This window comes from Dromiciops gliroides, chromosome 2, assembly GCF_019393635.1.
Source record: "Dromiciops gliroides isolate mDroGli1 chromosome 2, mDroGli1.pri, whole genome shotgun sequence".
In the NCBI taxonomy this organism is placed as follows: domain Eukaryota; kingdom Metazoa; phylum Chordata; class Mammalia; order Microbiotheria; family Microbiotheriidae; genus Dromiciops; species Dromiciops gliroides.
Genome location: NC_057862.1, coordinates 136,944,431 through 136,960,536, shown reverse-complemented (window position 1 = coordinate 136,960,536; position 16,106 = coordinate 136,944,431). Strand labels below are relative to the sequence as shown.

The following is a 16,106-nucleotide window of genomic DNA, read 5'->3' as shown; positions in this document are numbered from 1 at the left end:
ATAGACTGTACTTTATAACTTAGGTTGGATTTTTGAGTAATTTTTCAAACTTCATTCACAAAATTGGGGATCACACCACTTTCAAAGATGTGTCTGTTCTTCTTAAGAACCATATAAAATGATAGCTTAAAAATGATCAGAAAATATTGACTATTGAAAGACAACATCATGTAGTTAAATAATCACTATGTTTGGAAGACCACTGCTCAAATCCTGATTGTCTAATAACTAATCATGTGACTTAGGACAAGTTTTATACTTCTCTGAGCCTTTGTTACCTTATCTGCACAATTGAGGGGCAGGGGCTTGGACTAGATAACCCATATGGGTTCCTTCTAGCTTTTAATCTGTGATACTGTGATTTTAAAAAGATTTGGCCATCTCTTGCTAGAACTGAGAGATGAAATGGAAAATAGATGGGCAGCTGGGTGCTACATTGAATAGAATGTTAGATGTGGCCTTTTTTCTGGGGTGGAGCCAAGATGGCAGAGGAAAGGCAGTGAACTTTCAAACTCATGACAAGATCACTCCAAAAAACCTCCAATAATGCCATAGGACAATTCCTGGAACAGTGAAATCCACAGAAGAATGTGCTGAGATCATTTTCTAACCAAGGACTGCTTGGAAGGTCAGAAGGAGGGAGCTGCTGTGCCAAGGCAAGAGTGAATCCCAACCCCACAGTCACCCTGACACATATCCAGTTCCAGGAAGACCTCGCCAGAGAAAGAGAACCCCAGAGCCCCTGAATCAGCTGCAGTGACAGTGTTGTCTAGAATTAAGCTCACAGTCTGGTGAGAGTGCTGAGCCCTTAGCAGGGGGGAGACTACAGGGGTGTCTGCTGGTTCTGAGGCAGAACTTGGGTTTTTCACCCCTGCTAAGAACGAGGAGGTAGGCTTGAGTAGCAGTGGCCCAGGTGGGAGAGGGGCACAGGCTCGTCAGAGCCGACAACCACAGCACACAAACCTGGTTAATTAGCAAGTTGGTCTGGGGTCATCTATGGAGGCCAGGCAAGTGAAGAGCCTGCTCCTCCTTAAATCATACTACCCGGTACCTTCTGAAGCTTGGGATAGTGCAGTCTGGAAACAGTGCCCTACTTTGAGGAGCTAAAAGTCGAGTAAAAGAAAGGCAAGATGAGCAGACAGAAAGGTGAGGACCATAGAAAGTTTCTTTAGTGAAAAGGAAGATTGGGTTGTACCCTCAGAGGAAGATGTCAACATCAGGGCCCCTATATCTAAAGCTTCCAAGAAAAATATGAATTGGTCTCAGGCCATAGAAGCACTTAAAAAGGACTTTGAAGATAAAGGTAGAGAGGTAGAGGAAAAAATGGAAAGAGAAATGAGGGTGATGTAGGATAGACTTGAGAAAAAATGTTAATAGCTTGAAAAGCCAAATGGAAAAGTTCTCTGATGAAAATAATTGCCTAAGAAATAAGATTGAACAAATGGAAGCTAGTGACTTTATGAGAAACCAAGACACAATAAAGCAAATCCAAATGAATAAAAAATAGAGGGCAATGTAAAATATCTTCTTGGAAAAACAGCTGACCAGGAGAGATAATTTGAAAATTATTGGTCTACCTGAAAACCATCATCAAGGAAAGAGCTTAGACATCATTTTCCAAGAAATTTTCAGGGAAAATTGCCTTGATGTTCTAGAAGCATAAGGTAAAATAGAAATTGAAAGAATCCACCAATCACCTCCCAAAAGAGATCCCAAAAAAGGAAAACTCCCAGCAATATTATAACCAAATTCCAGAGCTCCCAGGTCAAGGAGAAAATATTTCAAACTGCCAAAAAGAAAGAATTCAAGTACTGTGGGGCCCCAGTCAGGATAGCAGAAGATCTAGCAGCTTCTACATTAAAGGATCAGAGGGCATGGAATATGATATTCCAGAGGGCAAAGGAATTGGGATTTCAACCAAGAATCATGTATCCAGCAAAAGTGAGTATAATATTTCAGAGGAAAAAATGGAACTTCAATGAAAAAGATGACTTTCAAGTATTCATAATGAAAAGACCTGAACTGAATGGCAAATTTGACTTTCAAATACAAGACCCTAGAGAACCATAAAAAGTTGGAGTTGGGTGACATGCCTGGGGTCATGCAGTGGTTGAGTGTCTTGTGTCTGAGGCCAGGTTTTGGTTGGGGTCCCCCTGGGTCCAGGGTGGATGTTTTGTCCACTGTGTCACCTAGCTGCCCCATGATGACATCTTAGGGTAAAATTGAGGGGTTAGAGTAATGTACTGGGGGAGTGGGAAGGGCAGAGGCAGCATGGGGTGAAATCCCACATGAAAGAAAAAGGAAAGGGCTTATGGAATGGGAGAAGAGATGGGGGAGGAACAGGGCAGTAAGTGAACTTTACACTCATCAGAAAAGGCTCAAAGACCTTAATCTGATCAGTTGGCTCAAGGAGGGATTAACATACACAAACACCCAATTGGGTAGAGTAATCTATTTAAGATGGGCAGTAAATGAGCCTAACATTCCTCAGAATTGGATCAAAGACCTTAATCTCATCAGAATTGGCTCAAGGAGGGAATAACATATACACTTAATTGGGTGGAGTAATCTACCTAACCCTGCAGGAAAATAGGAGGGGAAGGGGATAAAGACAGAGGGGCAAAAGAAGGGAGGGCAGATTGGGGGAGGGGACAGACAGAAGCAAATCATTTTTGAAGAGGGATAGGGTGAAAGAAGATAGATAATAGAGTAAACATCATGGGGAGAGAATAGGATGGAGGGAAACAGTTAACAGTAGTAATCATGACAAAGAGAAAAGGTGGGAAACTTGTACAAAAAATATTTATAGCAACTCTTTGTGGTGGCTAAGAATTGGGAATCAAGGGAATGTCCATCAACTGAGGAATGACTGAAGAAGCTGTGGTATATGATTGTGGTGTAATGGTATTGTGCTATAGGAAATGATAAACAGGATGATGCCAGAGAAACCTGGAAAGACTGATATGAACTGATGTATAGTGAAGTGAGCAGAACTGGGAAGACATTGTGCATAGTGACAGCAGTATTGTTTGATGAGCAATTGTGAATGACTTAACTGCTCTCAGCAGTACAATGATCCAAGACAAACCCAAGGGACTAATGATGAAGCATACTATCCACTCCCATAGAAAGAACTAATAAAAAGAGCACTTGTGGATTGTACATATATAACCTATACCAGATTGGTTGCTGTCTTGTGGAAGGGGGAGAAAAGGGAAGGAGGGAGGGAGAAAAATTTGGAACTCTAAATCTTATGAAAATGAATGTTTAAATGAATGTTTACCCTTAGATGTAACTGGAAAAAATAAAATAAATGTTTGTTGTATTAAAAAAACAAAGATGTTAAGAGTATAACAATAAAATATTTTTCAAAAATAAAAAAGCTAGATGTGGAGTCTAGAAGACTTGAGTTCAAATCTAGCAAAAACTTTCTAGCTATATGATTCTGGGTAAGTCATGTAACCTCTATCTGCTTCAGTTTCCTCATTGACAAAATGTAGATAATAATAGTGCCTACTTCCCAGGGTTGTTCTGAAGATAAAATGAGTCAATATCTGTAAGTGTTTTACAAAGGTAATGTTGCTATGTAAATGCTAATTGTTGCTATTGTTTTTGTTATTATCATCATTGATGTGTTCCTTGAATCTTACTAAATCAACTCCATAGCATGCGTCGGAATTGTTGACATCATTTATACAAGCCATATGTCATTGTGTTTGAAGATAAAATCAAAATGAGACTCTTAAGATTTTATTGCATCTGGCAGATCTGGACGGTGTTGTGTGCAGAGCATAGAAGAGTACTTTAAACTCATAGAAGTTTCAAATGAAAATGACTGTGGTCCACTTAACTTTAAAAGTTTTTGTTAAATATTATCTTGCCAGAAATAATAGATGCCCTTGGAGATAGACCTAAAATAATATGGAATTTTCAGTTGTGTAATCTTTCATTTAAACTAAAAATAGTATAAATAGTAGTTTATATAAACCTCAAGTATCAAGATCCTTAGTCTGATGCAAGTTCATCACAACTGCAAATTTATGGGGCATTTAAGGTTTGAACATTTTAACCCAGATCATGCATGATAGATGTTAGAGGCTAGCTTCAGAAACCTAAGAATCCTGCTCACTTTACTGGTTCTAATGACTGGAACATTCCTAAGGGAAATCCTTTTCAGAAGACCTACAAGATGAAACTCTAGTCTAACATAACGTTTTTGGTCTTAAATCTCTTGTCAGGGGTATGTAGTCACAGAGGTTGTTGTACATAAAAAATAATGCCTTTGTAAATGTCAGTTGCCTTCTTTGGGTCTTTATCTTTAGGTCTTTGGTTTGAATAGTCTGGCAATACTAGATGGCTACATTAAGAAACTTAGGCAGTCATTGAAGTCTACCCTCATTTTATTAGAAATTTGTCCACCAAAGGATAAATGTTAATAGTTATGATGTTCCTCTATGTATCTGTGTGCATGTATGTGAGCCACATTCTTCCAGTGCCTAATATGACCCTTGCTTATAGTTTCTAAACCAACAACCAGCCTTTCCCACCCTCCTGACCATGTCATGACTCCTCATGCAAGCTTTTTCTGAGGCAGATAGGAGATGTGTCCTAAAACACAGGGAAGGAAATAATCTGGGACATACTTTATGATCTAAATAAACTTCCTACTTTATTCACTTTCTTTCTCTTATAAAGTTGCTAGTCTACAAAGTTTAGAAAGAATTTTTCTTTTCAGCTGAGTTGAGAGTTGTTTACAGAGCCAGAAGAAATTATGAGTAGTAAGGAAGAAGATTTTATAAAGTCTAGGTTGGAGGAATGGAGTTACTGATAGGAGGCTGGAAAGTAATTTGAAGTATCTCGATATAATGTCTCTATGAAACAAGCATGCAGATTTTGTATTGAATTTTCCCCCTAAAATAAAACAGTATGAACTAGGTACTATCAGTATTTAAAGTTTAAATTTAAGTCTTTTGCTTTGAATGGCAAATAATTATCAGAAGAAAAGTTTTACATTGATCATGAAATTTGTTGTCAAGAAAAAGTTGTCAAATATTCTAGACCAAGTAAGCTAGTATAAGTTTTAATAGGAGACTTCCTTTAGGGTACAGAAACAAGATTGTTCTTATCTAGTTTATTCTTGGTGAACATGGAAAAGAAAACAAAAGTTTTGGTTTAGACTAAAAGGCTCAGCAGTCTTTCTCCACCACCACCACCCCCACCTGCCTTCTCTTTTAATAACGGTTTTTCTTCTTTCCATTCTGAAATGTTATATTTCAGAGTATCATAAAGAAGGCACTGAATTTCGTAAGACTGGGTCCATCCAAATAAGATTGAAGTAGAAAGCTAAGTTATTTATTCAGGATGGATAAATTAGTGAATGTATGAACTGTAGACCTCACTTAGGACAATCAACATAATGTCAGCAAGTATATTGTGATGCAAATGGGTAATCAACCAAAGTCAGTAACAATATAGTTTAATTTGCCTTGTATAAATGCTAAAAAATGATACATTATTTATTTTGAGGTTGTGAACTGCTTCATTATTGGGGCTTTTATCTCTGTAAGCTCTACATACTGACCACATTTCAATGAAATCAATTAAAATTTACAATAGACATTCCCACTTGAAAATTTTAACATCACTCCATCTCAAGATAATGTACCAAATCCCAAATCAAATTTAAAGTCTCTCAATAACTTTAACTAATTTTGTCAATATTAGTCAATTCTTTCAAAAATTATCATAGAACACACAGAAATATTAAAAATGGATAACATTTTCAGAGGATATATAGATGTTGAATTTTGAGGGGAAAAATATTGAGATATGCACCTGAATTTTTTGGCTTTGGCTGTCCACATCAATGAATCTCAAATGATAATTACTTGCCCAGTTTAAGTAAGTAAAACATGAGGAAGGGAACAGAAATGAGAAAATAATCATGTGAATGACCTAAATAAGTTCAGGCTAGGATAGTAAAATTAGATATCTATTTCTTCATGGTTTGGGGTGTACCTTTATGAGTACTACTTTAGCACTAGGGTCCTTTGATGTATTAATGTGTGGAAATTCAATGTAAGAAATGGAGTGTAATTGAAGAGTGGGCCCTACATGTATGAAGAGGTTCCCCACTTGTGGTGGGGAGGATGCTCCCATGTGGCTCAAAGAGAAATAGAATAGACATCTCTAGCCTCTTCTCTCCCCACACTTCTTCCTTCCAGAGGGGAGTAAGAGGTTGGGGGCCAGAGGCTCTCACTATGTTTTCTTCAGAGAGAGGAGATGCTGAGCTAGATGTATATCTTTCTGCTCCCTTAAATACTATTAATTTAGGGGATGCGATCAGATTCCATCTAATTTTTGATCACTTTGTCAACTTGAGGGAAAGCTCTGTATCCAAGACTTGATCCTTTCCCCACCTAATACCAGTTCTACAATGAACATAGAAAATAGCAAAGAACTCTATTCAATTCATAGCAAAACAGATATCAGAGAAGATATATCTAGAAGAACATATTCCAGAAAACACTGAGTGAAGGAATTCTCTTATTGGGAGTGAGATAACTCAGCTAAACCAAGAGAGCAGGTCCTGGATCTCACCCATGGGGAAACTCCTCAAGGAATAGAGGGACATGATGGAGACTGTCCACTCCACTTACATCTCTCCAGAGTCTTCCTTCAGCAACCTGAAGTGAGATTGGCTGTTTCTATCTTCTTTCTCAAAGTTGGAAGCCAGGAGCACCCAAATGATGAGTCCCCAAAAGGGAACTGGCTTAGAACTGAAGTTCTCATTTCTCTCCAATTCCACCTCCCCTCTTATTCAGGGTAGCATCCTCACCAATAAAGTTCTATACTAATGGGCTTTGACACAGGGATTACATAAACATGAATATAGCTTTATCCTAATAGCCCTCTAAAGCCTGGAGTTTGTGCCATGAAAGATTCTATCACAGCCAATTATCTTTAACCATCCTGGGAATAAGGATATGATAACAGGGCTTATTCCTCCATAAGGTTATCACCAGCACTTTTGGGGGGTCTTAAACTGATTTGCCATATCATAACTATGCATAACATAAGATTATCTTTTTAAAAGATTATTTATATGCTTCATTATTAAATGCTACCTAGATTTTGTGCTAGTATCTCTCTTTCTCTTTCTTTCTCTTTGAATAGCATGGGAATGAGCCATGATGATGACCATTTGTCCTGTGCGGGGAGATCCCATATAATGTCTGGAGAATGGGTCAAAGGCAGGAACCCCAGTGACCTCTCATGGTCTTCCTGCAGTCGAGATGACCTTGAAAACTTCCTCAAGTAAGCACTTTATGAGTCCTTTCATAAGTAACACTGAAGACACAAGATAATTCTAAAAGCAAAGAAGTTGTACCCCAAAGCTAATCTTTAGCCAGCCTGTAGTGAGAATGAAAGAATGTGAGAATTAACTTCATGAAAAGCTGAGATACATCTCACTCTGAAGAGTTGTTTTTGTATTTTCATGTATTTCACAAAGGAAAACATTTTTGCAGATGAGACAGCCTATTCTCTCATATGTACTTATATTCCCAATACCTAGCTCATGAAAACTGAAACACCCACTGAATGATTAAAAATTTCAGCTTAATAATACTGCTTTGAAAAAATTCCATCCCAACTGTGTTTTTAAAACATGCAAATTAAGAATGAGTAGCTAAGTAACTTTGTGAGGTCAACAAACAAGTGGTACCCCCATTTCTACCCTAAATCTTTCATAGCTGTGTTTAATATTCATTTCAAAGGGATTTTATTGTAAATTATCGTGCTCTTACTACTTGCCTACACTTTTTTTTTCCCTTGAAGTATCTTAAGAAGTTTGTTTTCATTGACTTCTAGTTCTGTTCCTTTCATTCTTCATCTCCTTACATTTTCAACCAGGTAAAACCCATAAAGTCCTTTGCAAATTATCCTACCTAGCTATTTTACAACTGCAATGGAAAACATTGCCGTATATATATGGTTAGCCTGCCTTATGGTGCCACCAACTGTATTAACAAAGTTACCTCTGGGAATAGAATTGGCTGAGTTGTCATTAAACAGTCATTTTGTATTGATTTTTGTGTTTTTGCAGGGGGGGTGTGCAGGGTGATGAGGGTTAAGTTACTTGCCTAGGGTCACACAGCTAGTAAGTGTCAAGTGTCTGGGGCCAGATTTGAACTCAGGGTCTCCTGAATCCAGGACCAGTGCTTTATCCACTGGATGACCTAGCTGCCCCCTTGATTTTTTTTCAAAGATCAAAAACACCCCCTCCTCAAGACCAATCTCTACTTGTACTTTATCCACAGTAAGAGATTGCTTAATGTTTACTGTTAATAAGAAAAATTTAGAAGAGTAGTCTATTTAAAATGCTTTCTTATATGTGTGTGTATATGTATATGCACGCGCGCGCGCACACACACACACACACACACACACACACACACGATATCCAGCTCCCAGTGAAAAGGAAATCAATCTTGTTTGCTTGATACTCAGATCCTTTGCATAGTCACTGAGATCCCATTGTTTCCAAAGGGTAAGATAAACTTTTTTACAGTATAGGAAAGAAATAGAACTAAATGAGCTAGGTCATTGATGAGAATATATTGCTGTGTCTGGATCCCTTTGGGAGAAATAATTTGGAAATGTGTTTTTTGTCAATTTCAAAGGAAATATAAAGGAGAAAAGAGACCACAAAAAATATACTTCCATAATATAGTCATATGTATAAGTATATACATATTTTTACAAAATACATATAATTTATTTTTTACATATATATCTTTATATTGGGTTAATTCTCTAATATTTCAGGTCAAAAGTCAGCATGTGTTTGCTGGTAACAGATCCCAGAAGTCAGTATTCTGTACGACTTCCTCACAAACTCCCCGGCATGCACTACAGTGCTGAGGAACAGTGCCAGATACTCTTTGGAACCAATGCAACTTTCTGTAAGAACATGGAGGTAAGTGCTACCCAGGGGACACAACCTGAGTGAAAAGCTCAAAAAGGAATAAAAAACAAATCCGCAGGACAACTGGTCCTATATCAGCTTACAGATCATCTAATATTTTAGCTTGCATGCACATTCAGTAAGTATGGCACCACTACATTGCAGGGGGTGGGGGAAAACATTGCAACATTATTGCTCTCTGAAAGCAATTACCTAAATTTTATATTATAACTAATCAGTAAACATTTATTAAGTGCCTATTAGGTTTCAGGCACTGTACTAAGTACTAGGGATACAAAAAGAGGTAAAAGACAGGTCCTACCCTCAAGGAACTTATAATGAGATAACTGCCTGTGAAAAATAAATATTTAAATTATCTTCCTTGGTTCTCAAATAAGACTTCTGCACCTAGTCCCTTCATGATATGAGATTTAAAAGTTATTCAATACTTTTGGGTTATAGTTATGCAACCACTTAGCAAACATCTAATAAGTTCTTCATAGAATGAGAGAATTTGACAAAATATCATATTATTATAAGATAATTAAGTAGCAAACTGTAACATATTGGGTCATTTGACATTTTGATGGCTATTGAGAGGACCAAATAAACTAGATTAACTTGGTACTTGAGTGGACTGGTGATTTTTTCAAATAGGATTTCTCCAGTCTACTAATTGAGCACTCACCCTTTTTAATTTCTGTGTTTTGCTGCATAAATTCTTCAGAAGTTTTAACCATTGTATAAAAGGACTTCTTTTTTGTTTTTCTAGTGTAAAAAAACCTGCCATTTTAATTTTTATAGCTTAAAAAAGCACTGTATAAAAGTTAACCCATTTTATCATCAAAACAGTCCAATCAAAGTAAACAGAGCAAGTATTATTATTTACATTTATAAATAAGGAAATTCATTCAGAAGGGTCAAGTGATACCCAAAGTCAGAGGAAATAATCAGGGTCAGAGGGAGGAATGAAACCTGGGTCTTCTAACTCAAGATCTTAGAGGTCCACATGTACCCACTTGGATGGCCTCTCTCTTACCTTTCATTCTCATTCTATGTCGAACCAAATATTTCCCTTCCCAACTACATAGGAAGTGAACTATTGTAGGAATAGCTTCCATATCTTTTTTTTTTTTTAATTTCATTGATGTAGGCAAAAACTGCTAAGGAATCTTTCTCTACCAAAATATTTCAGAAACTTCTCTGCAGGAGAGATAGGAGGGGGGGCAAGGAGGGGGAGGGGGAGGGGGAGGGGAGGGGAAGAATGAGGGGGAAGGGGGGGAGAAAGAGAGAAAGAAAACAATGAGAACCCATAGGCACACAGCTGGTGTGTGTCAGAGACAGAACTTCAACCCAGGCCTTCCTGTCTCTAAGGCTGTCTCTATCCACTAAATTATCCTGCCTCTCCTATATCACTGGGAAAAGATAATCTTTCTTTTGTATAGGCCATATAGTCACACAGTAGATATCTTTTTAACAGAATGGATTTGTTATGAAGGCAGAACAGGTGACCAACATTGTAATGTGATTTGAAGGGGGATAAAAGATCTCTTTGCCCCAAACCATCTTCTTTTGCCTTTCTGGGTATCTGGAATTCCTGCTAATATTCATTTCTTTTGCCTAAGGTACTGAAGATCCCTGTAGAAACTAATATTAACATTTAACACTTTACTATTGTACATAATCAGAGGATTACTCTCTCAAATCACACTTAGATTAGCAGGTGGGTCCTCAGAGCACAAATCATATTTCTCTCATGAGGGTTATTAGGAAAACCTCAAATAACAATTAATTCTTTACAGGGGGGTAAGCTTAAGCAGTTGTGGGTACTTTCTCAAGTACTATCACTTATAAGCCCCCACTGGTGTGATCCCCTTTTGATTATTAAATTGATATCAATTAGCCAGCCAGATATAATTAGATTTAGAAAGAGGTATAAAAGAATAGTTGCTATAGAACATCTCCAAATGGAAAAACACTCTCCCACAAAAATATAAAGAATCCAGGGAAATGGACTCAAGTTTAAGGAACCCATTTGGCAAAGGAGTAACTCACAGGTCCTGATTCCTGGAAGTCCTTTTCTCTGCTTTGTGCAGCCCTCTTGAATTTCCCCCGTATGTATGGTGGAATTTCCTGCAACCCCATATGAAGGCTGGATTCACAGTTTAAGTAGCTTTGCTCTAGGTAGTACAGACTGGGCCAAAGGTCATGATGTTGTAATAACTTTTTGAAAATTATTTTTTATTTCTTGCCATTTATGAGATTTGATTTTTCACCCGTAAAGTAAATGCTTTCCCTATATATACTGTATATGATGCTATAGTGTTGTAAATTAAAAACAAAAAATAAAGGAGTTATTAAACATTGAAACCCTATCATACCTTTTGGCCCACCCTGTACAAGTATTATTACCTCAATTTTAAAAACAATAAAACTGAGGTTCAGGAAAACAAGTGAATTACAAATGTAAGGGTTGTGAAAAATTTGACTACAGTAAAAGGTTATGTATACCTATTTTATATACCTATATACCCAGGGTCACATAAAAATTCCTCAGGCAAAAAGGGGTCACAAGTAGAAAAAGTTTAAGAAGCCTTAACCTAGAGCACAAGGTACTCTTCAGACAGGTGGCTCAGTGGATAAAGTGCTAGCCTTGGAGTTAGGAAGATCTGAGTTCAACTGGCCTCAGATACTTACTAGCTATATGACTTAGCACAGTGCTAATCGGTAGATTAAGATCCTGACACACAGTAGGCACTTAATGATTGCTTATTGATTCATTCATTGATTAATCCTGGGCAAGTTACTTAACCTCTGACTGCCTTTGTTTCTTCAACTGTGAAAAAGGGAACATAGCACCTACCCCAGAGTTGTTGTGAGGATCAAATAAGATAATACTTACAAAGTACTTAAGTAAATAGTAGGCACTTAATAAATGCCTGTTTCCTCCCTCCTTCCCTACCACATTCATAGGTCATTTCTGAGGGAATAATCTATAAATGCTAAAGCATTCTACATTTAAAAATTGAATTATTTTTATTGACAATTCTTCTTCCTTGTCATTACCTCCTTCCTTGTTTTCTATGATAGTACCTACAATACCTATGATACATACCTTGTATGAGATTCATGATTTTCCTTCTACCCTTCTAATTATTCTTTTTCTGTCTTATTTGTTGGTTTTACATCCTCACACCCTCAAACACAGGTAGTTGTTACAGTCCAGTCCTAGACATTGTTTTTCTTTTGTCTATTATTCTCCTTTGGAAATTTAATATATTCCCATGATTTTGATGTTTGCCTCTTTTGCAGATGGCTCCTGACTATAATTGCACCCATAACCTTTCCCTTAAAGTCAGGTCTGGTATTCCCAACTGCCTGATGCCTAAATGACATTGTGTGTCCAAGATTGAACTCGTCAGCTTCCCCACAAAACCTGACCTTCCCTCTAACATTCCTGTTTCTCTTTGTGGTGCCATGACCTTTTGTGTCCCTTATAGCTTTATATTTATGATCTTCTGACTGTATCTAGTTACCTGCCTATGCAACCTCAGAGTATCTCTCTTCCCTCTGCATCCTGTTCTGCCAATACTGCTATCCCATTGTATCTTCCATCTATTCCTTCTTTTCCGCTTCCACTCTAACCACCTTAGTTCAGGATCAAATTTCACCTCACCTAAACAAACCTCCTAACTGGTTTTCCTGATTCTAGTATTTTCTCTCTTCAAGCTACTGGCTGATTAAGCTTCCTAAAGAGCCACTTTGATCACATTACTACTGACTGATTCTTTATAAAAATCTAACAAAAACACCAGGAAGTAAACTCCAGATTGAAGCAAAGAATAAGTTCTGAGTAAGCTGGACAGTTTTCAAGGTAGATTTTTTAAAACAATGAAAGTCAATAGATTTGCCAAATTGAAGAAACCTTCAAGTATCCATTCTCTACCAAGTAAAGCAAAAAACATCTATAAGCACAAGGCCCATAAAATTTTATTCTAATCTACCTTTCCAGCCCTTTTTGCAAGCTTTATGTTTCAGACAAACAGGACTATTTTCCACTTTTTTGTTTTATCATCTCTGTGCTTTGTTTTCTGCTGTTCTCTATCCTTGAAACAGATTCTACCTCCTCTGATCTCTGTTTACTGAAGTTCCTTCCTTCCTTCCAAGCCCAATTCAGGTGTCATCTCCTTTATGAAGCTCTCTTCTTTACTCTTCCACCTCACATTTCCTAAGACTGTTTTGCCTGGACCTTGGATTTGTACTTGGTTACGTTTTCCCTCGTAATGGTTATGTGTCTATATCTTTTTTTTTCCATTCATTTAAAAGTTCTTGAAGGCAGGCTCTGTGCTTTTAGTAAATGTTGAAATGAAATGAGTCACAGGACAAGGACATTTTTTTGAGGAGGGAGGCAGGAAAATCAGTATCTGGGAAAGGCAAAAAATGATAAAACAAGTGGCAGGTCCAAGGGGGATTGTGAAGGCCTGAAGCAGCTGGTTGTAGGAAAGAAGATAAAGTGAGCCTCACTGAAGAGAAAATTCTCCTACTTCCCAAATTTGCTTAGGGTGAGGTATGTCTGTGAGTGTGAGGCTAGTAGAATGAATCCCCCAACTGGGTTGCGGCCTAAGGTGAGAGAAAGGAGCTGAGTAGAGGAAGCCACTCACAATATAACCACAATGATTCTCTCTTCAAGAAGCTGGTTGGCTTGGCATAGGTTGGACAGAAAATGGATGAAGAAGCTAAACTCATCTTGAATGGAACTGGGACAGAAAGGTGAGAAGGGGAGAAAGTTAGATGGTATTTTTGTCTCTTCCCTTAGCATGGTAGTAGAAGTCAACAGAAAAGAATAGTTTCAATCCATTTAGCACCTTTCTTCCAAGGAAGAAAACATTGAGCGGATATTCAGAAAGATTCTCCCATTTTGTAAGTTGCTATGGAAGTCAAAGGGAGGAACATTTATTCATGTAGGTCACCAGGAAAAACAAAACATTTTTTCCTACTTACGCTTTCCTTGAGAGTTTCACAGGTAATAAAATGAATGAAATCAGCATTTTCTCCTCCAGGCCCAGCATGAATTATTACTTGCTCAGAGGAGTAAGGGAGTCCTTATTTGCAAGACTGAGTTAAACAACTTACATTTGATGTTATAACAACTAGTTGGTGGTTCAGTGGTAAGGATAAGGACAGAGCTTAGGTCTCCTCATTATAAAGTCACTTATCTTTCTATTAAGAAGTATCAAAGGAGATAAAATGTAAGAGAGCAAGGGAAGAAGGAAGAAGAGAGAGTTTTTCACACTAATGACCTTAAAATAGTCCCACTAGTTTTAAGTAAAGGAATTTACACGGAATCCAAACACTTAGTGCATCATTTTCTGAATTGTATGGTTTTCATTGACACCCTTTTTGTTCATTTTTGTGGCTTTAAATTTCTGGATTTTGGTTAACCTTCATTATTTGTGTTGTACTTATCCCCAATAGAATATGAGAAATTTAGGTCCTTTTTAACTAGGAATTTTTTATTCTGTCATTGTAAGACCCAGACAAGCAAAAATACAGTGAGACTTTAAAGCTACATCTGGCCCCTACCCAGCTTTCAGAGATGTTTCAGTGATGTGAATTTGAACCATCCTAAAAGATGGAGGATGGTGATAATGATGATAGCTAACTCTTATAGTATTTATATAGGACAGCTAGGTAAAACACTGGTCCTGGATTTCAAATACATGAGTGAATTCCAATGCAGCCTCAACATTTATATCTGTGTGACCTTGGGTAAACCACTTAACCTTGGTTTGCTTCAGTTTTTTCATCTATAGATTGGGAATAATAATAGCAGTGGCCTCACAGAGTTGTGAGGACCAAATGAGAAAATCATTGTAAAGTGCTTAGTAAAAGACTTTGGACATGTTGACATTGTTTTTCAGTCATTCAATCATGTCTGACTTTTTGTGACCCTAGTATGATATTTTCTTGACAAAGATACTAGAATGGTTTGCCATTTCCTTCTCCAGTGGATTAAGGCAAACAGAGGTTAAGTGACTTGCCCAGGATCACACAGCTGAGGCTACCTTTAAGCTCAGCACTACCTGACTCCAGGCACAGGATTCTTTCTACTAAGCCACTTTATTTTACTTCTTTCTACTCTAATGTTTGGAAAGCCCTAACATATTATCCAATTTGATCCTCACAAAAACCTTGTGAGGTAAGTATATTAATTATGCCCCATTTTACAGATGAAGAAATTTAGGTTGAGAAAAGTCAAATGATTTACCAGAAGTCACTTGGTAGGTATGATTCAGACTCATCATCCTGATTCCAAGCCGCCTTGTTCTACACTAGGTCAACCTTAGACTAGATAGATGTTCTTGCATGGATCTACTTTAGGATCTCATGTCTACTTCAAAGAAATAATAGGTGTCCTGAACACTTCTAGATGTAATGGATTTTTATTAAAGTGTCCCTGAAACCAACTTACTCATATACCTTCAGTATCAGCATGACCTCATGTTGAATACCCATGAGTACTAGAGAAGAAGTGATTTTTTTTATTACCATCTAACATTTATTCCCCAAGGAAATCCTGGGAGATTCCAGACTAAATGCAAATTCTGGTGGTATAAATCAGTTGTACCCTATAAACCAAGAACCATCAATAGGTTTCATGCTAAGGTTAGTATGGACTCTTGAAGGCTAAGAATAGATGAACTTATGTTCAGGTGGCCGTGAACCCAGAGATTTTGGTACTTTCAATATTCAATTCCATTTTTTCTAAATGCTTAATAAATATATGCAACAATAGTTATATGGGAAGAGATATTAAATGTGTTAAATCATGTATCTAAAAACATGGCAACTTTGTTCTGATTTCATGAACTAATTCTCTCTCTCTCTCTCTCTCTCTCTCTCTCTCTTTGGTGAGACAATTGGAGTTAAGTGACTTGCCCAGGGTCATACAGCTAGTAAATGTTAAGTGTCTGAGGCTGGATTTGAACTCAGGTCCTCCTGACTCCAGGGCCCTGATTCCCAGTTATATAATTATTTCAGAGCACAATATGAATTCTCAACAAAATTCTCAAAATTATTTTTAATCCAGTAGTTCCCCCCAAAAAAGTGTGCATGTAGGTATCATATAGAACTTTTA

General features: G+C 37.4%; 1 protein-coding gene across 1 annotated transcript in view; it reads left to right on the top strand.

Moving 5' to 3' along the window:
* Positions 1 to 16,106, top strand: part of ADAMTS17 (ADAM metallopeptidase with thrombospondin type 1 motif 17) — a 502,569-nt gene that overhangs the window by 267,902 nt on the left and 218,561 nt on the right. Inside the window, 2 exon segments of the mRNA XM_043985378.1 lie at positions 7,177 to 7,317; positions 8,830 to 8,980. Coding sequence (XP_043841313.1) covers positions 7,177 to 7,317; positions 8,830 to 8,980 — 292 coding nt within the window.